This window comes from Ursus americanus, chromosome X, assembly GCF_024610735.1.
Source record: "Ursus americanus isolate L20-20 chromosome X, mUrsAme1.1.p, whole genome shotgun sequence".
NCBI lineage: Eukaryota > Metazoa > Chordata > Mammalia > Carnivora > Ursidae > Ursus > Ursus americanus.
In genome coordinates, this window is record NC_142164.1 from 5575532 (window position 1) to 5600142 (window position 24611).

At 47.8% G+C, this 24611-nt stretch overlaps 1 protein-coding gene across 5 annotated transcripts in view; it reads right to left on the minus strand.

Annotated features, from left to right (window-relative positions):
• Positions 1 to 24611, minus strand: part of AFF2 (ALF transcription elongation factor 2) — a 453109-nt gene that overhangs the window by 391860 nt on the left and 36638 nt on the right. Inside the window, exon 1 of one of the 5 annotated variants that reach the window (XM_087859682.1) lies at positions 18340 to 18622. The exons of the other annotated variants lie outside the window; for them this stretch is intronic. Within the exon in view, the coding sequence (XP_087715808.1) occupies positions 18340 to 18380 (41 nt within the window). The 5' untranslated portion in view covers positions 18381 to 18622. Of the gene's footprint in view, positions 1 to 18339; positions 18623 to 24611 lie in introns of those variants that run through there. 5 annotated transcript variants of the gene reach the window in all.

Sequence of the window (24611 nt, forward strand, 5' to 3'; positions counted from 1 at the left end):
TTTCTGCAAGTCTGCCCACTCGGACTAGAGGGTAAGCACCATGGAAGCGGGCACCCAGGCGCCTCCCGGGCCCGCGGCACTTCGCACAGGTGCTTGGCCTTTAGGCCCGTGCCAGAGGCGGGGACAGGAGGGAAAGGACAGAGGGAGGACAGGAGGAGCAAGAGGGGAGGGCTGGGAGGGAAGAAGAAAGACAGGGGTGTGTGTAGCCTCAGCGGCCATAGGGCTTGGGGCAGGGAGGGGAGCACAGCCAGAGAGCCGGTTTCCTTGACGCCCTACACGACGGGACAGGACTCCGTGCAGGTGAGCGAGGTTTGGGATCTTTCTGAGATTGCTTGCAGGAGACAGGGTGCCAGGAGAACACAGCAAAGGTGCCATTTTCCTGAGCATCTCGGCAAGACTGAGAGCAGCACAGTCTCTGTTTTGCCATGGCGCTGTATTCTAGTGTTGCGTGACTTCCTCCCCATTCGGCCATGGCTTCTTAACACGGAATCAATACACGGCTCCCAGGACAGCCCAGGCTGTGTCTACATGATGCCAGAGCAGCCTGCCAAGTGATTAGATGTGGTTAAAAAAGAAATCAGTCAGAGCAGTCATTTGTCATTGGGTAGACAGAGCCATGCTGCCACGGGCCGCCACTACTCCGCCAGCTTAAATTGTTAAAGAAGTAACAACGGTGGGGGCGGGCGAACTCCTCACTCTCATTAACATTTTCCTATAATTTCCCAGTGTCCTCCAGCTAGGATTAGAACTCATGGACCCTGCGTCTTAATCACAAGCTGCACGTGCAAGGGGCCATTTCGATACTGACTTCTGCGTCTCTGATTTCAAGTGATCGTGAATATTGTATAGCTTGCCTCACTCTGTTTCTTTGGGTGTTTTTTTTTTCCTTTTAATAGGATGCCCTGGGGTAAACCATTTCAGTTAACTTAAGAAAGTGAAGCAGCCCCCCAGATGGTCGGCACACACAGAAGCCTTGGGCTCTATTCCTGAGCGTGGTCGTGTACGGCACGTGGCCCTTCAGGATCAGGGCGACCATCCCCCCATCCCCACCCCACCCCACCCCCGGAAGCTCTGGCTCCACGGGGGCTGAGGTGGGGCCCAGGCACCCACTGGCACCCCCGGAGAGCACCCCGGGCACCCGCCCCCTCCGCCCCACCCCGACCCTGAGGCAGAGCCCGGCCGAGGGACCAGAGGCCTCAGCAGGAAGAGAGCCGTGGAGGGCCTCCCGAAGCCCCCATCGGGCACAACCCCTCTGGGCTCGGAGGCTCTGCGGAGCCGGGGCTCCGGGCGGACGCACTCCTGACGCGTGGTCCCCAGGCCGTGAAGTCCAGTCACTGCCGGGACCCGGGCATGTAACCAACTCGATTATTACCCAGCTCACTTGCCCGACTCCCCGCTCCATCCTCAGAAAGGAAAGTTCTCTCCGTGGCACTTTGGTTTCCCAAAGAGAGGCTCCCAAGCGACCCAAAGAGAGTTAGGAATCACTGGAAATGGCAACCCGCTAATGAAGTCCTAAAAGACTCCAAGGTCGTCGTCACTTATCCATTTGGCGCATCCACGCGCTCATTTGCTGTTTCTAACAACCAGCGAGTATATGTTTGAGTACCTACTGCATGTCTGGCTGGCATCATGGTCTTTATCCTCAAGGAAGCCACAGTCTTCTGAAAGAGGCAGAAACCCCAAACAAATAATTAGACCCTACGGTGGCAAATGTTGTCAGGAGATCTGCAGAAGTACAATATTTTCTGACAGAGAAGCCAGTGGGAGGGGGGTGAAATCAGGGAAAACTCAAGAGAGATGGCAGTAGAGTTGGGCTTTCAGGACAGCAGGAGGTGTCCAAAAACCTCAGTCATCAAGATAAATGGAATTTTAAGGCACTATTTTTTTTTAATTAAAATGAATGCAGTATTTTTTTTTCCTTTTGCTCCGGGCTCCAACATCGCTCAGAACAGCACTGTTACTGATCCTGTCTTTATTTAACAATCAGATCTTCCATTCATCACGGACTTTTTACCTTAATTTTGATTTTTTTTTTTTACAAATACCACATTCAGTATCATTTGCCTCGATTACCGAGTCTTTGGTGCCACCTGAAATGCTGTGTTTGGGCGAGTGCCGCACCCGCCTCACCCCGGGCACGGCCCCTCCCCGAGCCAAGCCATCTATGTGATGCGGGACTAGAAAATCAGTCCAGTTTTCCATCTACTCAACTAGAAAAAGACCAACTCAAGCGGCCAAACTAGCTTCCCCCACGTTACGTAAAAGATGACAGGGTCGAACCTGTCTTCTCAGAGCGCAAACCTCAATGGTCACTCGCGCTTTCCACGATTTCCACAGCAGAGGTAGCAAGAGCTGAGAGGCCTAACCGGGCCTGACACTGCTGTCTGCGAATGGGCTTCCCCTAAGTGAAGCGAGTACTTCAGAACACGGCCCGACCCGGTCATCAGAAAGCAGAATGGTGTCCATTGCTGGTTCCCCCCTTTGACTAAATCCGTGCCTTTGGCACCGGTAAATAAGTTCCCCTCCACTGAGGAAAGCTACGGAGCCAGTGCCAGGGGGCTGGGGAGGGGACGGAGCCACTTCCCAGCATTCCAGGCTGTAACGTTTACTTCACAGTGTTATTACCGAGGGGTGGTTTTGTTTGGCACATCGTTTTCCATGTCTTTTCTTATATGTTTGGAGACAGACATGAGAACATATGTGCTCTCTATTATTTCTTCTAAATATTCCTCCTGTTGAAAAGAGGACAATGGGTATTGGGAACCCAGCTTGGCGACAGAGCAGCTATATATAGGTCCGTAAATGAGAGAGCTGCGTGTGCAACAACACCCAAGCCTCCGGCTTCTGGCTTCACATATGCAGCGTGGTAAGCAGGGAAAACGGCCTCTCACTCTCAGCTCAGAACCTCATTGATCTCAGTCCCGATTTATGGCATCATTTGTTCCTGATAAGAGCTACTCGCCTGCACGACTCCACCAGGAAAAGGTAAAATAAAACCCAGCAGGGCAAACTAGAAAGGGAAAGAAAAATCAAACCAGGTCAGGAGTTAAAAAATTCACTGCTTTTGCCCTGATTCTTTTGTTCATTTAATATAACTTGCTCTGTAAAACTTGCCTACACCGTCCCTATTTTCGCCTCCGTCCGCAGAGAGCGGCTGCAATGGCAGGGAGAGTAAGTACGCCCCGGTGCACGCGCTCATCACAGGTAATCGTGTGGGGTGAGATATCAGATCGGCCCTTCACAAGCCAATGCGAGTGGCACCCTTTGAAAAGACGGGTACCTAAAGTTCTTAAAAAAAAATCACGGGTGGGCCGCCTGGCTAGCTCGGTCGGTGGCACATGCGGACTCTTGATCTCGGGGTTGGGGGTTCAAGCCCCACGTTGTGTATAGAGATGACTTTTAAAAAACTCAAATCTTGAAAAAAAAAGTCACAGGTGAATCAGTTAAAGCACAGAAAACACACTGCCTGACTCATGGTAAGTACTCAGCAAGATGTGAGCTATTACTCCAAATATTTTTGAGACTATATTCCTTTACAGAAAGATATATCATAGGAAGTTTTTTAACACGTGTCACAGTTCAGAACGGTTTTTAGTGCCGTTTAAGTCCATCAGTGAGAATTTTTAAGAAACCTCCTTTTTTTAAATTTTATTTTAATGTTTTTTTATTATATTATGTTAGTCACCATACAGTACATCCCTGGTTTTTGATGTAAAGTTCAATGACTCATTAGTTGCGTATAACAACTGGTGCACCATGCAATACGTGCCCTTCTTACTACCCATCACCAGTCCCTCCTTTTATCGATCATGAGACTCCGCATAGACCGAACTAGCAGACATGTGACATTGACATGAACACCGCACCTTCAAAGCAGCGCCAAGAGGAACCAGGAATTCCTCCGAGGGAGTTACGTTCCGCTGTAGTTAGGAACCACGCCTGAAAATGAAGCTCATTATTTCAGAGCCACAGCTCTCTCTTTAGTAAAATGTGTATGCGACCTTGTCAGCCTCCTTACTTGCCAAATCTGGCTCCAAATCACTTTTGGTTGTTTCAGAAAAGACTCACCGATGCTATCAAGAGATGAGGACCGGAGGCCCACAATGATAGTCACACGGAACAACACTGCCAACCATCGTGCTGTCCAGCAGCGCTGCTGGATGAAGGCGGTGCCTCCTGAGGAGGTCACTATGGATGGAGCCAAAGCTGGGGGGACAGGTAAGTTCTGGACATGGCGGTTAAGCATCAGCCACTTTGTGCTTTCTGGGCAATGTTATACAGCCTACGAAAGGGAGGCACGAGCCATTTATTAGCAAGCCAATTTCCCGACGAAACATTTTGACCATTTTCACCTTTTGAAAATTAATCTCTGCCTATTTTGAGACTCTACACAGAAACAGTAACCCTCACAAGAATAATTCCTCTGAAATCCTACCTTTTTAAAATTACGTTAAAAGTAGAAAGGCCCTTCAATTGCGATCTAGCCCTATATCTGATGCAAATATTTTCCTGAAGAAAAGAATAGACAGCCAGAAGATAAACTTCTTCCACACAGGGTTAATAACGAAAACGCTGATACGACCTTAAGTGTGGTGGCGCCCGGAACCAGCACTATAATTAATCTAAATGTACTGTAATTACACTGAATGTTACTTCTGTAGAATAGTTCCAAATCCTGTGGCTTTTTTATGCTTAGATAACATGCAGTTTATTTCCAATCATGGATGTAGGCATGATTTGCTAAAGGAACATTAGGTCTGGAAGCAATATCTTAATCAAATCAGAACTTCTTCTGTAAAACAAATCTTTGGCTTTTGAAGAATTAGCAGCATCTAATGCCTTAGGGTAGAGATGTGAAACTGAGCTGAAATCCGCACCGCTAGATCTCTCCCTCTGCCCTCTGGCTCCCAGTCATTCCCCAGTACATTCATGTAGCCTCCTACCTACAGACTTACATACACTTTCTCTGGTCGTAAACCACCACGGCTACTTCTAAATTACACCCTGAAAACTCCACGCTGAAAATCGGTTGTAGGAAAGTTGACCTCACGCAGTTTATTTATTTTTTCAGAACAGAAGCTGGTTCCTTTTGGGAAGGAACTCATTTAAACAAAACCTAATAGCAAGCATCCATAAATTAGAGGGTTATTGGTATGTGCATGATTTGATGCATAAAGACCGAACGGATATCCCAGAGCTGAAAATGCCAACATGCAGAAAGATCTCTCATGGTGATTTTAGTTTTGTATGGGAGGACCAGATGTGCCGGGACACCTCCAGTCATTGGCTGCTGTCATCTTTCTAACTGTTCGGTGGCTCCTCTCCCCAGTGCTGTAAGCTCACACAGTCACCAGCTACAAAAAGCAATGCCAATCTTGCTGCCGGACGCGTCTGCTCAAATCCAGGTCTGGTGCTCAAATCAGGAAGCAGAACATATTCAAGATCGAAAAGGTCAAGAGAGAAACTGCCTTATGAGGGCAGAATTCAGACTCATTCTAGCACAACACTAACACGTACTTCTAAACGCAGACCAGAGGAGGCAGAACTCCTCTTCGCCACACGAGGCAACGATCAAGCACGCAGGGCCCGGATGATGAGGACAAAGAACCAAGCACGGGTCCCAACAGAGACCAGAATTCCCTGCTGCCCTTTTTCACTCCCCTTTGTGGCCACAACGGAATGAGACATCTCCACCAAAACTCTTGTCCACGTGCTCTGTCTTCAATGGGGGTGAGTTCCGAGGCCCAAAGTACAATGTGTATGTGCCAGGGGCCGGGAGCAGAAGACACGAACCCTGGGAGCCAGAGGATCATGGAATGCGAAACGAGATCCCAGAGGTCATGGAGCTGAAGCTCATTCTTTTGCAGCTTGGGCAACAGGTCGGGCAACAGGCCCAGAGGAGTTAAGTGACTTGCCCAAAGTCACAAGCAAATGAATGACAGAGACAGGGCTACAGTCCAGATATCCTAGTTGCTAGGCCTGGGCATCCACAGTCTGGATGCTCACAGGCCTCAGACCAGCAATTTGCCCCTTCGGCTTCTCACCCCGCATCTACGGGACAAACGTCAGGTGGCAGGTCTGGTGCCGGGACTATGCGCTCCGTTAAGTCAGTAAAGACCTGATCGGGGTAGCACTACGAAAGGACTTAGCAGGGGAATGGGGTGAACGATTCCGATGCAGCATGGTCCCCCGTCCCAGAGTGAAATCCGGATGGTAAGACATGGCAAATGCAAATTAAACCACAGTGGCTTCTGTTATCCCCACAACGGCACAGTCTCTTCTGGTTTTATTGGAGTAGGTGAATAATCCCAAATATTGGTAAACACTGAAGAAAATCCTCAAAATGTTTTCAGCAGGAGTGAGACTGTGAGGTGGGCCCCACTCTACCCCCCAGTCTTCTCTCCCTCCACTAAGCCCTCCCTTCCTCAACAATGTCTCTCCTCATGATAAAACAGCTACTGTGAATTAAACCCCTCGGACAGACATCAAGCTTTGGGACGAGACACACCATGCTACGGTCTTCCCAGCAGCTAGCCCAGCACCCCACACATGGCAGGGGTCTTCAAGCACTTACTGAATGAATGAATGAGTGAATGGCCCAATCATTATAACAGGTTCTTAATAATCTTTTCCTGCTTGATTTTCTGACAGTTCTGGCACAGAGGTCTCATTATCACTACTTTATAGATGATGGAAAAGAGGCCCAGAGATGTAAAGCAACTGGTCCAAGGAGACACAGCCTGTAAACGGTGGAGCTGGCCATCTGTCTAAATATTAATTCATGCTCTACTCATTCTTCGTGCCTCTTTGTTCTTTCTGCTTTGCCTCATCAACTTCTAACCATGCTTTAAAGGTTAGGCCTCGTCTTCCAGAAGTCTCATCTAATCCAAGGGCCCTGTCGTCTTTGTCCACAGCGGGGCGTGGAAATATCTCCTTCCACCGGGTCGTAAGCTGCTCTGGAGCCAGGATGATGTCGCTGTCCTTCCCTCGCCAGCAGCTCTCTAGATGGCCTGCGCTCGGTAAGCACTCGCTAATATAACGTAAGCGGTAGGAGGCTGGGGGGCAGAGACGGGAAAAAAACAGAGTAGACTGAGGGCACAGCCTGAGGCTCAAAGAGAGGTTCAGGTCTTCAGATCATGTCACAGAAAGACGTGTCTGCCGTCTGTCTACAGGGCTCGGGAACTCAGTGTCCCTGGGAAGGAGAAACTGAGGGAGAGCTTCCCTCTCGGGCAGCCCCTCCTCATTCATTTCAAGCACTTTTAAAAAACTCCCTTCAGAGACAGCCATAGTAAATCTTACGTTATGTGTGATTCACTGCGATGTTCTTCAAAAAGTTAGCACGTAAATTGAGGTGTGTTACCTACACCAAGTTTCAAAGACTTGTTTTCCCCCAAAAAGTTAACATTTCTTGGTATCATTTCTATTTTTTCTTTTTCCAACGTGGCTCTCGAAAATGCTACATTACACATGTGGCTCGCACCAACTGCTAATGAACAGAGCTCATCTGTATCTTGTCTTGTGTGGTGGTTGGTTACCTGGGTGCATGCAACTGTCAAAACTCATCGAATTGAACACCTAAGATCTGTGCCTTTTATTGTCTGTTCGTTACAGTTCCATTAGAAAAATGACATGCACACACAAGACAGAAGGCTACAGAAGAGTCTCCTCTTTTTTCACCCTCAAAGAATACGTCTTGACAGAAGAGGGAGAACCACCCCGAGCATTCTTTGAATCCCACTAGAAGTCAGATCTTTGGTGTAACTCCCTGTCTCACCACCCAGACCACGCTATCGAGGAGAAACCTCTCATTTCCTGTTTGCCTTTTTTTCCCCCACAGAGCAACAAATACTCAGAAGAGAGCTGGGCCCTGACTGATTTAGGAATTGTCACTACAGAGGCAATAAGTGAGGGATGTCCCTGATTTCCATATCTAGAGGTAAAAAGACTTCGAACCAAACATGTTAGAGAAAAATCGAAGAGCATTAAAGCCTTCCATTCTCCCAGATTTGACTTTTGCATTCACGCAGAGGTATCTGTACTGTGAAGCCGAGACTCGCTTTGTAATATTAAACTTGGTCCTTCCACTCAAAAACAAAACAGCCAAGTGAGCAGACCAAGGAGCGTGGCGGGCCGTTCAGGAACACCGCTCAGAACACACTGAGAGCCAAATGCAATTAGAGGCCCCGCCTCTGCTCTGCTCGCTGGCAAACGTACCCACATGTCTGACCCGTGTGTCTGACTCCGCGGGGACGGAGGGACAGACCAGGAGCCTCCCCAGGTGGAGACAGCCTTGCAGCCAATCGGGGCCGGCACATATCCGCAAGGGTATGGACGTGGGCTCTTCACGCCACAATTCACCCCCACCCTTCCCCCTCACTCACTGTGAGTTAGAGGACCCACGTCTGCATCAGGGTCCCCAAGACCAAGCTCAGGTACAACGAATGACCAGAATGACTCACAGAACTCACTTACTGCAGGAGTACGTACAAAAAGTAACACAGGGTCATTGTAAAACAATACTGTAAACTTCTAAAAAGGACAGAGAAGAAAAATTCATTGTCATCTAGGATACGGATATACCGAACTTACTGTTGAAAATTTGGACTGTTTCCCTTTTTAGTCTTGCTTTATGATTTAACCTGTATAAACAAACCCGTGGAAATCAGTCCCCTCGTTCTGCAAGGAGACTGGGGCATTTAAATAATTATCTTCAACAAATGTACACCACAAAGGTCCCGATTCCTGACTTAACTTCATTTCACAAAATTCACACACAATGTCCCGAGTTAACACCCCATTTGTTCTCGGTGTTTACCATTTTGCCGACCCTGACACACTTCTCTTGACTAAATCTGAATTCTGTCAGCTCTCATTCTGACAAAAATCCAGTCTTGGAGATAAGAAGCAATCCACTGGGGGCTAAACAATAGCAAATCAATATTTTCCAGCTAAAAGACAATTTTGGAGCCACAGAACTAGATGAGAGAGGAGAAATCTTTCTCCAGCTCTTGGAGGAAGCTATTTGAAAATGCTTAATAAACTATTAAGCATATCATTTTCAACAACCAAGAGGGAAACACAGTAGCCTCCTCTCCCGCTGCTGTCTAATCACAATTGTGAGTTCTAGAAATAGCATCTGGGGGAAGGAAAAGCAAAGAGTGGTCAAACCAGATTTTGAAAAACCCATCACAAATCCAACAGAAGCTCCACTGTCTTACAGTTTTCTTTATCCACTAATGAATCTGTGATCGCCATCATCCAGGTTTAGATACAAAATGCTCACTAATCCTCTGTAAACCTCACTTTGGCATATCCAGGCCTGGGATCCACAACAGAGAGGGGATTATGATGCACTTGGGGCTCAGACAGCCACAGGGACTCTTCCAGGCCTGGGAAGATGAAACTCTGAGGAAAGGTAAATGAGGCTGTGATTATCCAGCTGGAGGAAGACTGGACTGAGGGAAGAATTCATAACTTCCTTCAAATATAGAGAGGATGGTGAATAGCCAGGGGAGCTCACTCACACTCTGCAAACTGAATAAGAAGAAATGGATTTTATCTGCAACAGGAGAAAATCACCTTAGCTTGGCTGGACAATTTCCTAGTGACTTGTCTGTCCATTCGTCACCTAGGCGTCCACTCCACAAAAAGGTGTTCAGAACTTACTTGCTAGCCAATTAAGTGTGTTTCCAATAAAGGCTCATCCATTAATTTGATGAGTATTTGTTGAGTTTCTGTGATTTACAGGTAAGGAAACACAGAACTAACTGACACAGCCCCTCCCTCAAGGCTGTGGAAACTCTCAGGACACCTTCAGAAGCAAACGATATTTCCATTTGCCTAGAATGGTTAATCCCTATATTGTGGACAAATCCGATGATTTCTCAAAGTTCCCTTTAGCTGTCTGGTCCTACTTTTTAATTAGGACAAACAAAAAAAATCATAAAAACCAAAAACTTTATACCAGTGCAGTTATTTTCATGACAGACAGTATTTGAAGTCTTGTTAAAATGACCAAAGATCTATCTAGGGGCGTGTGGGTGGCTCAGTGGGTTAAGCGTCCGACTCTTGGTTTCAGCTCAGGTCATGATCTCGCGGTCAGGAGATCGAGTCCCTCGTCCAGCTCCATGCTGGGTGTGGAGCCTGCTTAACATTCTCTCTCTCCCTCTCACTCTGCCCTTGCCCCCCTCTCTCCCTCTCTGAAAAAAAAAAAAGATAAAAGATCTATCTAGCCAGTGTAAAGGCACACATAGGTGAAAAGATTACATTTTTATCCTCTTGATTCCAAGAGCTAATTGGTCAGAATCCATTCTGCTAAAGGTATTCCCACCTTACCGAGAGGTCTACACGGTGAGACCAGAACATTATGTTTTAAAACATAATAAATGGGAAATGGCTGCTTTCTGTAGCCGCAGCTCTCAGACATGGATGGACATTTCAGTCACAGCCGGCTCTGGAAAGCAAATAATGAGAACTCTGCGTGTGGTGAAACACTGGGAGATAGTGGCTGGAAATGAAGCATTTGGCCAGTATCCCAGCACAGAGTATCCGTGGGTGAAATGCACCGGGCACAGGGCAGTGTGTGATGGCCGTGGGTGGCAGGAGCAGAACGAACTGACCTCAGCCCTCCCACCGCAGAGCGCCCCGAAGTGTGACACGGGTAGAGCCCAAAGCTGGCCAGAAGTGCCTGCTGCTGTGCGTGGGGGTGGGGGCGCTGAGCCACAGCGGCCGCACAGCGTGGCCCTGTCCTGCTTTGCACAAGGCCTCTGTCGAGTGACAAGTGTCCAGTCATGAGAGCCTGGCAGGGTGAGCAGTGGAGAGTGACAGATGCTGAATGAAGAGATGTGACCTTGATCTTGGTACACACCCAGAGAGACAGGGAGCACAAAAGAGAAGGGGGCACCTCCAGCTCCATCTACGTCTTCAAGGAAGGGCTTTTTCCTTGTTCGATTTTGATTAAACCTAGATGCTTGGGAAGTCAACGCTTCTCCCTTGAGAGCTTCTTAATTATAGAGGGGCCTTGGGACCGGACGAAACTCATGGAAACTGCATTTGCTCTGCCACAGAGAAATGCTGAGGACGACACGAGAGAGGGCCTAGAGGATCCCCACCATGGTCACGGGCCCACAGTAGGCATGTGGCTGGTGGGCGAAGGACACCAGAAAGGACAGTCCCAGTGTTTCACGAAGTGTCAGCGCCAGACCACCCGCATCGGCCGAGGTGCTGCGTCCGGGCCACAGCAGCTCCCTGCTGTCTGCAGAACAGATGTCCCACTCCCGGCCCCAACAGCCCAAGTGGCTGGCCGTGTGGCAGGGGCCGTGTGGCTGCCTCGCCGTGGGCCGCCCTCGTTCTGCTGAGGCTGGCCACGCTCACGCAGGGCTTCCTGCCATATTCCCTGGCACGCAACCAGCCAAATGAACCTGCAGGCCGGTCCCTGGCCTTTTTTTTTTTTTTTTTGGCCTTTTTTCTCCCGTGTCTGTCCTTTCTCATCTCCTTATGTACAAAGCCAATCTCGAGGCAACTCTTTACCCCTCACTGTGCGAAGGGAGCAGTCCTTCCTCTGAATTCCCACCAGGCTCTCTCTTGGCTCCTAACTCTGTCTACTTTTCGTGATGCTTGTGGGCGTGTATAGTCTCCCCCACAAGACTGCAAATGACATGAGGGCAAAGTCAGTGTCTCAATCACATGTTTATTTCTCATGGCCCCTTGCACTTACTAGCCCCTCAATAACTCAATAAATATAAACTACCACCGACGCCCAATCAGGGCTAAATGTTAGTATCTTTTTGCACGTGACCGTGACTGCAGCAAACACGAAGCGGTGTCACACAGCTCAGTGCTGTTTCCACCAAGACTCTAAACATACCTGGCCTACAGAGCAGGAAAAGCTGAGGCACAAGTCTTCAGCATTTGTCGTACGATTGATAATAGGATTAGAGCCAAGGTGAGGTGCCCGTCCAAGGGATCTTCTCCCTCGGAGGCCGAGAGGAACATCACTAATGTGTAACATCCTCCGGAAGCATTCAAACAGTAATCAAGTATCAGGGAGACAACAACGTGGAAACACGGCATGATATGACGATACACACTGGGTCTCAAATTCAGTTCTACATGGGGAGCGATGCGGAACACGCCTGGCAGCCATCGACAAGCTGGAGATGCCGTCGTGGGGCAGTGGCTTTACCAAGAAATAGCAGAAGGAAAGATGGCTACCAAGTTTGTGGCCATCACTACAGTCGGTGCTATGCGTGCATGCACACATCCGTCTTCCGTGCTTCGTTTATACAAAGGACCTGGCCACGAAATCACTTTGTGCTTAGCATACCAGATAAAGAGGTCATGGACCCGGGCCATCTAGGAAGCAGGTGTCAACACTGTCCCCAAAGCCACTGTTATAAAGGGATGGTATGCTGGCTCTCCTAAGCAGTTCTGTTACTCTTTAAATAAAAACTAACTACAGAGCCAATGCAAAATGGAAAATATGGAGGGGACAAAAAGGGTTGGCAAGATTTACAAGCTGTATTCAAATCAGAGGTTGCTGCATCCGACTCCGTTTGGGACTATTAATGGTACTTCATAATATCGATGTCACTTTTTTATGAAAAGCAATATAACTAGTAATGCCATTACTATTATCTTGCCTGTGTCACTAACTACAGCTCTATAAACATAATTTACTAGATGGAAAAAGTGAAAAATATTTTAAATGAATGGATCCCTTGGCATCGTGCCAAGGTATAAAAGATTACTTTCTATTAACAAACATTAATAATACCCACAAGTGAAAAGTTTCGTGATGTTACCATAATAATCACACAGTATATCCCTGACTCTGAAGGGGATGAGTCCCACCATTTTTGTTTGCATCTTAGCTCTAAAATCAGGGCACAGTATAGAGAGTACCTGTTGGTAATTCTGGTCAACAGGCCATAGATGGAGGCCAAGCCAAATAATTAGCCCTAGAAAGTAGGGCAATATTCCTAACCCCAAGCAAGAGCTGAGATACCCAATGACTATGCCATCAGCTTGCACGCCCCTCACTAGGTGATACGAGGATAAGCCATGTTCAATGACAGATTCCAACTCGAACTTAAACCTTGTGGAGAACAGAGTCCAAAGGCTGGGTTCTTACTGGGAAGTGTACGTGGCCAGAGTGACTGGCCTACGGAATACTTTTCCTAGTGGTGTTATGAAAAACAGATGCCCCATCACTATATTCAAACTACGAACCCCCAAGGAAACACAATTTTACTAAACTATTTGAGGGATAGGTTGTTCTGATTAAGTACACTTTGTGGTTAAGTAAAGGGTTCATTGAAAATCTTTTATTCCATCTCTTATTGCTAAAATTCCTTTGAAAATTGCCATATCCCTTCATGTCGCCTGCCTTAATAAATACAGTAATAAAGTACTTCTCTTTCTGCACCCCGCAGAGATTCAAGGTCATTTCTGAACATTATTCAGTCTAGTAGATGCAGACAGGTAGCAGAAAGGAAGGACTCCGTCCTCGCTCTGTAACCTAACTGAGCAAGGGAACCCAATCCAGCCTAACGAATAGGCATGTATCGTGCTCACAGCCCGTGCGTGCCCGCACTGGGAGTGGGGAGCAACTGCTCCTCTACCTCTTGAATTTAAATAAAAATGAGTAGAAAATGCTGATTTAGGCTCTCGGCTGGTGTCCCATCGACTGAATGATTACTACACTTGCAGAATGGGACTAGGAAAAAAGATGATTTAACAAGGTACTGGAAGCTCAGAACAACCTTTTTCCTGGAGTCTAGGCAGAGAGACCTCAAAACTACGTCAGGTGCCTCCGGTGCCCACTCACAGAGCACCCCGTGCTTGCCCTGTCACCCCCCATTGCAGGGTCTCGTCACCAGGCATCTGCCTCACTGCCTCCAGACCGCATCTTACCCCCAACAACCAGCACCGTACCCGTCACACCGCGGACACTCTCCATCCATTCATTCACCTGGAGCGTCTGTCCAACGCTTGGGGGGGTCCTTCTCCAAGGGGGGTCCCCGAAAGCCAGCCCTGGCATCACCTTACAGCTTGCTATAAACGCCCATTCGCAGGCCCTGCCCCAAACGAAATGAGTGAGAAACTGTGGAGGGTGGGGCACTGCAGTCTGTGCTTAGACAAGCCCTCCAGCTGATTCTGATGTCGAGCCCAAGATTGAAAACCAGTGGCCCGGGGCAACCATGTAACTAATCTGTGTGCCTTTGAGGGAGAAAAGGGACACTATCTACAATTACACCTGGAAAACAGGTACGAACTGGGACTGCCCCAGGCAAACTAGGATGCTGACCACATGGTCCCCCTACTTATACCGCCTTATAATGGGGTAGCCGCTTACCCAAGATGCACCCAGCTTATTTTAAATCCTGTTCTCCAGCGGATCGCGCTGACACCTGGGTGGCTCAGTGCGTTAAGCATCTGCCTTCGGCTCTGGTCAAGATCGTAGGGTCCCGGGATCAAGCCCCACATCGGGCTCCTTGCTCGGTGGGGCGCCTGCTTCTCCCTCTGCCTGCCACTGCCCCTGCTTGTGCTCGCAAGCTCTCACAGATACATAAATAAAATCTTTAAGAAAAAGATAAACAAAATGTACACAGGGTGAGAGTACGCACCTACATAGTTTTCACAGTGCTTCCCAGAATGGCACAACATAACGCAGAAGCCTGAACCTTGAGTTCAAAAAGAGATTCGTGTTCTAACGCCAGCTCTGTCCCTGAGGTCACGCCATGATCTGGGACAGGGCATCCCCCTCTCCAGCCTGTTTCCCCAGCTGAAATGAAGGACTGGCAATGGCAAAAGGTGGAACAATTTGAGCAAGGACGTAAATAACAACAGTATTAGATTATAACCCAAAGAAAAAAATAAATACCCATGAGTTCCTACTAATATAAATAAACGACTGAATAAAGACACAAAGGGGGGAAAGGATAGCTCTTCTGTATAGAATTCCAATCAATAAAAGTAGAAGGAAGGAGGGAAATGGAAAATCTTCATTAGAGCACCACAGTAAGAACTTCCGTGGGCAACACCCCCCAATGCATGCTAATGGCAGCAGGTGAAACCTCAAAAAGCAATGGGATATCTGTGCAGCCTCAAGGTATCTCCTCTCAAATTGACTCATGACCGTGGTGACTGTCACACGGGACCACCAATTCTGCCGATGGCGGGCCTGGCCACCCACACGAACTAAGCTCAATGGACTCACAGTCTCATGTCTTTCTCACTAAAGGCTTTTTGAGAAGACACCTTCTTAAAAACTCATGAGCCTGAGAGCATGGCAGTTGACAAGCCTCAAAGTAAGCAAAAGACAATAGCTTGCTCATACAGAATTATATGAACAAAATGCAGGAGAAAGGGGCACCTGGGGGGCTCAGTCAGTTAAGTGTCCAACTCTTGATCTCAGCTCAGGTCTTGAGCTCAGGGATCATGAGTTCAAGCCCTGCATTGGGCCCCATGCAGGGCGTGGAGCCTACTTTAAAAAAAAATAAAAAGCAAAATGCAGAAGAAAATACTAATATTAGTAATAAATATGGAAGCAAACCTGCCCATTATAATGTTGCCCAATCTAAAGCAGAGACGAATCGGGCACCTGGGTGGCTCAGTCGTTAAGCGTCTGCCTTCGGCTCAGGGCGTGATCCCGGCATTATGGGATCAAGCCCCACATCAGGCTCCTCTGCTGGAAGCCTGCTTCTTCCTCTCCCACTCCCCCCTGCTTGTGTTCCCTCTCTCGCTGGCTGTCTCTCTCTCTCTGTCAAATAAATAAATAAAATCTTTTAAAAAAATAAAAATAAAAATAAAAATAAAAAAATAAAGCAGAGACGAATCGAGACCCAAGCACACACTTGCACACGTGTGCACACATACACACACACACACACACACACACACACACACACACACTCACACACAGATGCCTGTTGTGAGGATTCTGTTGGTCCGAGTGGAAGAAACCAACAAAAAGAGCGGCTAGAAACCCACTTGTTTTCTTAGGGCATCCAATCAGTTCCCACGAGGAACACTTTTAAGAAACAGTCCTGAGTGTAAGAAGTCACGTGGGTAATTCAAACGGTGAATCCCAAAATTGTTTGTAAAAAGTAATGAAGGCAAGGGCTAGTTTATATTTAAACCTGGTGAGTATTTTGTTCAGGGAAAATGTAACCACAGAATGAATTTGGGCAGGCCGCAGAAGGCCTCATGGAACACCGGGCCTCGTGGTCAGGGTGGCCCCGGCAGGGTCCCTGCTTAGTGACTGTCCACTCCAAGTTCGAAAAGGACAGCCTCACCTCAGCCTGTGGCAAATCACCAGCTTTCACTGACCTTGTGGAGGTTTTCTGTCTTTCCAGCTCCCTCCCGTGGGAGCTAATTACACGTTGTGGCTTAAAAGACTTCTGTCTTCATGGAACATGGAGGGACAAAAATAAATAAGCGACAGGGACAGTGGCAGCAAAGGGTCTGAACACCTGCTTTACCCCGTTACTAAAAAGTGGAAGGTAAGACATGCAGATAACGGAGCACTCGACAAAAGCATCTGAACTTAAAACACTGACAGCCCGATGTTATTTTTTCCCCCAAACAACAATTACCGCATGTTTATCAGGCAGTGTTCAGTAACAATAATGAAAGGCCCTGACAATGCCACCCCCACTGGATCTCCCCTCAGAAGGCTCTGGAACCACACAAACCATTGCCCCGTGACCGTGGGCAAGCTGCCTCAGTGTCTTTTGGTCTTGATCTCTTAGTTTATCCCATGCAGAAGGCAGTGCTTATGTCACAGGGTAGTTGGGAAGGCCGAGCAAGCATGGCTATAACACACCATGCACATTCAGTGGCCTCGGTCAAAGTCAGGTCCCTTCCTCTTCTTCTGCAAAAGTAAAGCAGGACGTTAGCTTTGCCCATTCGGCATAAGATTCCCATTTCAGTGAGTGTCAAGATTCATCAACACTGTGCTCCAGGACAGGCTTCTGGGTCCTGACCGCGCATCCGTGTCCCCTGCGGCTCTTGGGACACTGCGGGCAGGACACTGAGACGGGGCATTTCTAACAAGCTCCACCAAGTAAGGTCGGCGCTGCTGGCCCACAGACCCCAGTAGGAATAGGCCCACATTCTAGTCCCGGCTCTGTCACCCAGAGTAGGAAGTCATCAGGAAGGCGTCAGGAAACCATCTGCTAACTCACACAGGCATGTCCAAGGCCCGGTGGCCAGGTTTGGGCTGGGCAGGCATCAGAAACAGATTTCACTCCTGCTCTCCCCCTGATGACCCAGCCTGTGATGGGGCGGACTGAGCTCCATTTCCGTGTATGGCCTCGCTGGCAAAGAAGGGGACGATGGCCCTCACGATCACCCCGTTCCTTTAACAAATATATACTGAGCTTCTGCTCAGGGCCAGGCTCCGGCCCACCTAGAGAAACACGCACAAATGTTGACAAGAACTGTCCTTTGTTTCACTTCCTTCTGTCCTATGAGTGCCCTTCGGTGGGGGGGCACGTGCATGCACGGGTGGGTGCTGACCAGGGTGGGTCGCCGCAGATCTGCTCGCTCCCCTTCAGGAGATCTAGACTTTCCTTTGCATCCCTCACCCAGCTGCGCCCTGAAGTGTGCTTTCACGAGTGTACAGGCACCACGCCCGCACTGATGGCTGCAAAGATGCCGCCGTCAGGGGACATGCCATGACCAGTGAGCTACGGCACCGGTCCTGGGCAGCCAGCTGGCTTTGCAGATCAAGGATCGGGTGAGGGAACGGACCTCACCATCCCTAAAGGAGAAGCTGTTCCAACTGCTGCTTGGGACACAGTGATTTGCTGAGGGCCGTAGGAGCCAGGCCTGTGTCTTTAAGAGCCCTCTGCTTTGCCAGAAAGCAAACTTCACCCAATTTGAGCAAAACGTTTTTGGTTTGGTTTTTGTTTTGTTTTTTTGTTTTTTTGGTTTTTTTGAGTCAACTGAAACCACGCACAGGGCAAGCTTCCCGGTGCTACAGAAGATGTGTATGACTCGTCCACATAGCATTTGCCTTTCCTCCGCATAAACGCAGAAGGAGCAGACTCTGCCCACAGAGCCCGAACTAGCACAGAGCCGTTGTTGAACAAACTCTGCAAAGCCCTGGTTAGCTACGACTCGAGAGGGATTTAGAGACTGTCGGCACACGCTTCGGACAGAATACCAACGCAAGACGTTCCTCTTCGAAAGCTGGGTGCTAACGAGGGCTTAGTTTCCCTTTTCCAGCAAAGGATTTACATGGAAGGAGCACGAGTCCTGATACCAAAAAAAAAAAAAAAGGTTCAAGGAGAACGTGAGTGTGAAACCCATTTCCTCCCACCTGATACTCACTCCTCAGGTGCTGTAGGCTGGCTGAGCTGCGGTTCAGCCATCTGTAAAGGAGGGGTACATACTGCCTCTCCTGTGTACCTGCTGAGCGTGAGAGGGCTCCGTGAACTCTACAACTGGAAGCTCTTCTGTTACACACAGGACAGAACGTCTGCCGTAACGCGGTTTGTTTAAAATTAACCTGCTGTGGTCCAGCACTGAACACAGACACCAGCATAATGGTAATCCTACGACACGCTGGACTGATTAAAATTTCAACTATGCCATCCACCCCCATCTCCTTGGAAAGTTAATGAATTAATGAATCTTTAAAGGACAGTCAGGGAGGCCTTAAAAAGAAGATGCCTTTTTGAGCAAGGAGAGAAAGTGGTGGATTACAACTTAATGGATTCAGAATAATGGTAATTTCCCTATTTTCCTCACTCGCCTTAGCTCAGCTAATGGCTTCATTAACGGCCACACTCCCCAGCGAATAATAGAGGCCCCTGTCACATCCATCATAGTCACGTCACAATAAAACCAGTTAAATACAATCCAGCTCCCTGTCTCATGCCAGTCAGCACAAGGAATCAGAATTAGGCAAACAACTCATACGAAAACTTGTATGTTAAATTCCTTTCAACAATGGGCACGCAACAGGCTACGGGTGGGGATGCGTTAAAACTGTGCGGTGCGAGCCATGCTGAGCGGATAGCAATGGCAACAATCAAAAAGTCATGACGATGAGCCACTCTGTAATACAAGTTGAACCACAATGTCGTTTTATTTCCTTTATTCCACTTTGATCAAAGTAGCATATTTTCTCACAATTAGCACAATCATGTCAAATCTGCAATGTCATATCATAATCTAAATGTCACTTCATAAAATCAGGCTGTTTGAATGACTGAGCTCTTTCTTTTCAAAAGCATCTGGCGGAGCTGAAAGCTCTTAAATTTGCAGACCTTGTTTTCCCACCCGTCTTGGCTACGGAGAGGGCAAGCGGTAGCGAGAAGGCAGCTTTGCTTTTGTGAAGGATGTCAATGATTTTTACCCACCAAGGTACCAAGTGTGGCTGTGTTCCAGCTTTACATGGGGTGTAATGGGATTCTGGAAGTTTCGGAAGCATCTCGTGGCGTAGATTTTGCCTGGCTGACAATGCAGCAGATTCTCCTCGTGCACTAGCTACTCCCAGAAGTTAGGATCTTCCAGAAGCTGTATTCATTCATCTGGGGCCACTAGGGTACCATGAAGTGGCCTGAAGCAATAACTCAAGTGAATGGGACCCTGGTGGCCTGAGACCCAACCGGGACGGCAGCTACCCAAACTGCTTCATTTACTCCCAGGAAGTGGTGTCTGCTCCGGGGCAAGCGGAGTCGATGGGAACTCCGCCACGGGACAATGTCCGCCGCGGTGAGTACAAACTTCGCTTCTGCGACTGTTATCGGCTTTTCTTCGTCATACTTCGGTCCTCGTGTCATAATGCAATTTAATGGGATTCATTTTTAGATTCAGAAAAAAAAGGGGGGGAGGGAGTCAATCTTTAACGGGTCAGTGACGGTCTTTGTTCCTGCTGATTCTGTTATTCCCCCCAACCCCCGACCCCCGCCACCCACTCTGGCACACAGCTCATTGCAGATAACGATTTGTTCCTTTAATTTTAAGAATGCAGAAGGTGGTGTGCATTTGCAGTGTTTCCTTCTGGCAATGTAAATATGAACCAGCTGGACCTGGTAAGGTTTTAGGTATTTTGTTTTAGTCCTCATCTTGAAATACTGTTTATATTTAACATTTCTCTTTATTAGCAAATGTAATATATAAACCTCTTTTCCATTCTCTTGAGTAACCTCAGATTAACAAAAGTGCACATATTTTCAGCAGATGCCTTACAGTTATTTCTAATTGGAACAAGCTGGTGTTTAGGGCTACAAGAAAAGAAATGACGTCTTGATCTAGCAACTCAGATCAGGTCCTTCTAAACCCACAGTTCAGACATAATCTAATGCTGAAACTTTCCAAGTGACATGGGGCATTGACCTTAATTAAAGGGAAGTGAATGGCACTCTTTGAAACTGTGAGGGCAAGAGCAAAAGCCACGAGCCGGAAGATACAGAAGTGCAAACTGGAGGCTAGACAGGGTATATTTCAATTCCAGAGAAGCGGGGGGGGGGGGGCAGGGGGAGAGAAGCAAGGGCTTCCAATCCATGTTGAGCCTCATCAAAATAATCCAATTAATACACAGCTTCCCTGTACTAAACACGTCATCAATGCCAGCTACTAGGATCTGTCCGAGTAATGGGTATTATTCTTCCCATTTCACAGATGAGGAACTGAGAGGCAGAACTGGCTTCCGAGCACAACTCAGTCTCTCTAGCTGTGTGATGCTGAGCAGGTCAAGAAACTCCTGTTGTTGTCATCTGCTCAAATGAGGGGGGATACTTCCTACCTTTAGGGCAGTAAAGAGAGTTAGGAAAAGGAAAACAGATATGAAAGTACAAGGTACATAATAAGGCCTAATAAATTACATTGTTTTGTCTGCTTGTAACTCTCATAAGACTAAATTTAAAGGTTACCCAGAGTTTAAGAAAAAGTACAACTCTGTAATCCATCACACGCTTATTGGGGGATTACAGAAATTTCCAGTTAGCGGAGCCTGTCTGCTTATCTGTGTGGAGCCATAAAGATTCTGCTTAGCAGAGAACACGTCAAAGGACAGGTACTTTAAGTATCGAATGAAAGTCTTCATTCTGAGAAGCTATGAAAGGAAACAGTGTAGCAGGAAGGAGAAGTCTAGGGCTTCAAAGTCAGCCACAGCTGGCTTCCGGTCTGGAGGCTGCCATTGACTTCGCTGGTGGGACTCGAGTGATCTGAGGCTCAGTTGTTTCATCTGTAAAATGGGGATTGTCGTCACTCAGTAAGTTCTTGTCGGGACTACATGAGAGAAGGCACGCATAGCACTTAGCTCAACTCGCTGCACATGGCAAGAATTCATAAATGGTAGCTATTTGGGGACTCAAGCCTTATTTTCTTTGTAAATGCTGTTCTTGGAAGGATCAAATCGTTCCGGTGAGTACATCGATAGGCTTTGCTCAAATAGTCAGGTAGACTCGGATGGTGAGAAGCACGGATCTAGTAAAGGTGCCTTTCAACGTGGCTGTTCCAAGTGTGGTCCCAGGACCAGCAGCGTGGGCATCAGCTAGAAGCTTGTTAAAAAGGCAGCTTCTAAGGTCCCACGCTGGACCTGTTGATTTGAGTCTCTGGGGCTGAGCCCAGCAAGCTGCATGTTTCTAGCCACACGGTGACTGTATTAGGTACGGCGCCTTACGCGTGGTAAGCATTCCACACAAGCCCCCGTGACATCTGCTGGAATTAATTCCTTGATAAATAGCTACTACAGTAGAAAAGGTAGATTTTCTCAGATTTAGTAAAATATCCGTCAGCATTTCTGTATAAGACTTTGATAGTGGGGAGTGGGGGCTGTTCTAATCACACTGGAGGCCCCCTTTGTGGAGAGGAGAAAGATGCCCATGTCTGGGTCTATTTCTTAACTTGCTTCATTACAAAGCACCTCCACCCCCACACGCCTTGTGTGGCACCACAAGGACACAGCTATGGGAGCCTGCTCCGCCGAAAATGCCTCCTTTCCTACCATCAGATGGGAGAACCATTTAATCTCGATGCGACCGCTACGGCCATTTCCGCTTCTCCCTGAGCCGCTGCCTTTTCCCCCTCTGCTCTCAGAGTTTTATCTCAGAACAGAGGGACACCCTCATGATCCTCACCTCCCCAAAGGGGCAAAGCTCTACCTGCAGCTGTGAGCTCGGCAGTGGGGAGGAGAAGCAAGGCACACCGCCGGGACATAAACAGTGAACAGACCTCAGTGAAAGCTCCTGGAAATAAACAAAAACCTACTGCCTGGACCATGTCAATGGCCTCGGAAAACCTTCTCTCTGATTTCTTGTTGCCCAGCACACGGGAGGAGCTCCGTCAGTGTTTGTGCCTGCTGATACGGACCTCTCACCCAAGCGCTGAATGCCCCAGACCTTGACCCAAGCTCGCCAAACCTCTTCTTTGACATCTGTTGCTATTTCTACTGAACTTGCTTACAGGATATTAAGAAGCCTTGTCTGTTCCATGCTTGTTTTTAGAGAAACTCAGGCACCTCGTCTTTCAGAATAGTCTTGGATTAAGGTGAAATCAATACATCACTATTGTCAATCTGAAAGTTGGGAGATGGATTCAAAACCCAAACCTGATTTACTCATAGCTGCACTAAGAATCGTCACAGATCAAGATGTCTACTTTGTATTTCAGCAGAATGAGGAACTTCCTCCTAATGTTTAATTCACCGGTTTTGTACTTTGCAGTAAATTTGCTCACAGATCTTACCAAAATATTTTTTAAGCTGCTGTGGTCCATTAATGGCACTGTGTGTCTAGGCTGAGCAACTGCCGATGGGGTGCTATATTAAGAGGTAATTTAGTAAAAGCGCTTAGTTTCAGTACTGTCAAATCTCTTTCCCATGGTCACAGTGGACATAAATATATTAAAATATTTCTATTAAGACAGCTTATGTATTTCTTTTGACTATCTAACCTTCCCCCCATCCCCTGCCAAAGAAAATCCGATTTGTTGTCTCTGTCTCTGTCTGTCTACGACATCCCAACACCCAGCCAGTCTGTAGCCCTTCAGAGGCCAGCCTCCCTCAGCTGCTCCCGCAGAGGCTCCCCAAAGGTGGCTGGGAGACGTTTGCAAATAAGTTAGCAAGACAGACACATACGCCATTTTACTATTTAAATGGCACCAAACACAGACTTCCCCAAGTGTATGCCATCCCTGAATGTACAACCGTACTGGCTGCCCAAACTTGCCTTTTCTGAGCAAAGTTTCCAATTTAATTAAAATTTTCTTTAATTAAAATGCAAATACTCTAGGACTTTAACAATAAATTGTTTACACCAGACTGAGTAACAGCCCTCTAAGGCTTTGGGGAAAAAATAGTTTCAATTGCAACCTATAGATTCAGATTTCACTGCTTACTGAGATGGGTCAAGATTTTCTACTTTCCTATTGGCTTAATCGGTTTTAAACAAAAGCACAGATATCATAATGGGTGTCTAGGAGTCACACACAGAGACGACAATTCCCAAAGTTCATAACTGCAAAGTATACAGTTAGGCCAGTTTAATGTCTCCTCTTTGGGTTTTGAAACAACTTCTACGGGTCTTGAGGTAGCAAGGTAAAACTAGAAACCAAAACCTACTATTCATGTTTCCTATTAAGATATTTATTACTCTCTTTACAAAGTGTCAATACGGGGGGGGTGGTGTGGGTGGCGCAGTCCATTAAGCGTCTGACTCTTGATGTTGGCTCAGGTCAGGATCTCAGGGTCATGGGATCAAGCCCCACAATGCATCAGGCTCCGTGCTCAGCGGGGAGTCTGCTTGAGATTCTCTCTCTCTCCCCCTTCTCAAACTAATAAACAAATCTTTAAAAAAAAAGTTTCAATACAGGTAGGTAGAACTTCTTTTAGTTTGGGATAAAATGATCACTGAATATCCGCATTAATTTTTCAGGAAAATAGACTGAGAGTAGTTATGCCAAGTTTCTGTCTCTAGTAGCCTCGTGGTAGGTCAGGGCCTCTACATGCATGGTCAGTTCCGCTGGGCAGCCAGCGATGGCACCCCAGTGATGCCAACGGCACTGCATGAGGCACTAGGGGAAGGGACAGTGACTCCCAGTTGGCAGCCCGGCCCCCCAGGCTTCCGATATCACGGGGGAAGTAGCCAGGCACGAGAAGGCTGTCCCCTGATGGAAGGCAGGTGTGGAGGAGTATCTGGGGAAGAGGACTACAGGGGCAGGACTTAGGGTCTTCACGGATAGTAGAACTTTTAAAGGGAAAAATGGGGCATGAGACTAAGGGGGGCAGTCCGGGTAGAAAGGAGCTTGCCGCAGGGGCTTAGCAATTATTCACCACCCCGGCCATCCATCAGCGTCACACAGGAGAGCTTATATAACACCAGAGAAGCAGAGGCCACTGGCCAGGATGGAGGACCACAGGGAGAGGTAGGGGGTGGCAGGGCAGGGCAGTGCAGTGAACGGGGTTGGCTGCTGCAGCGAGGAACCACGAGGAAAGTGGGGGTCCCCTCCTATCTACACATCACCCACTTGCAGAGCAAGAATAAAGACATGTTAACCAAAAGAAATGAAGGGAAAGAATAAAAATATTTCTCGCCATAATCACATGCTCCAGGGTCTGAGCGGCTCTTAAGTAGAGACTCAGGAGGTGGGGAGGC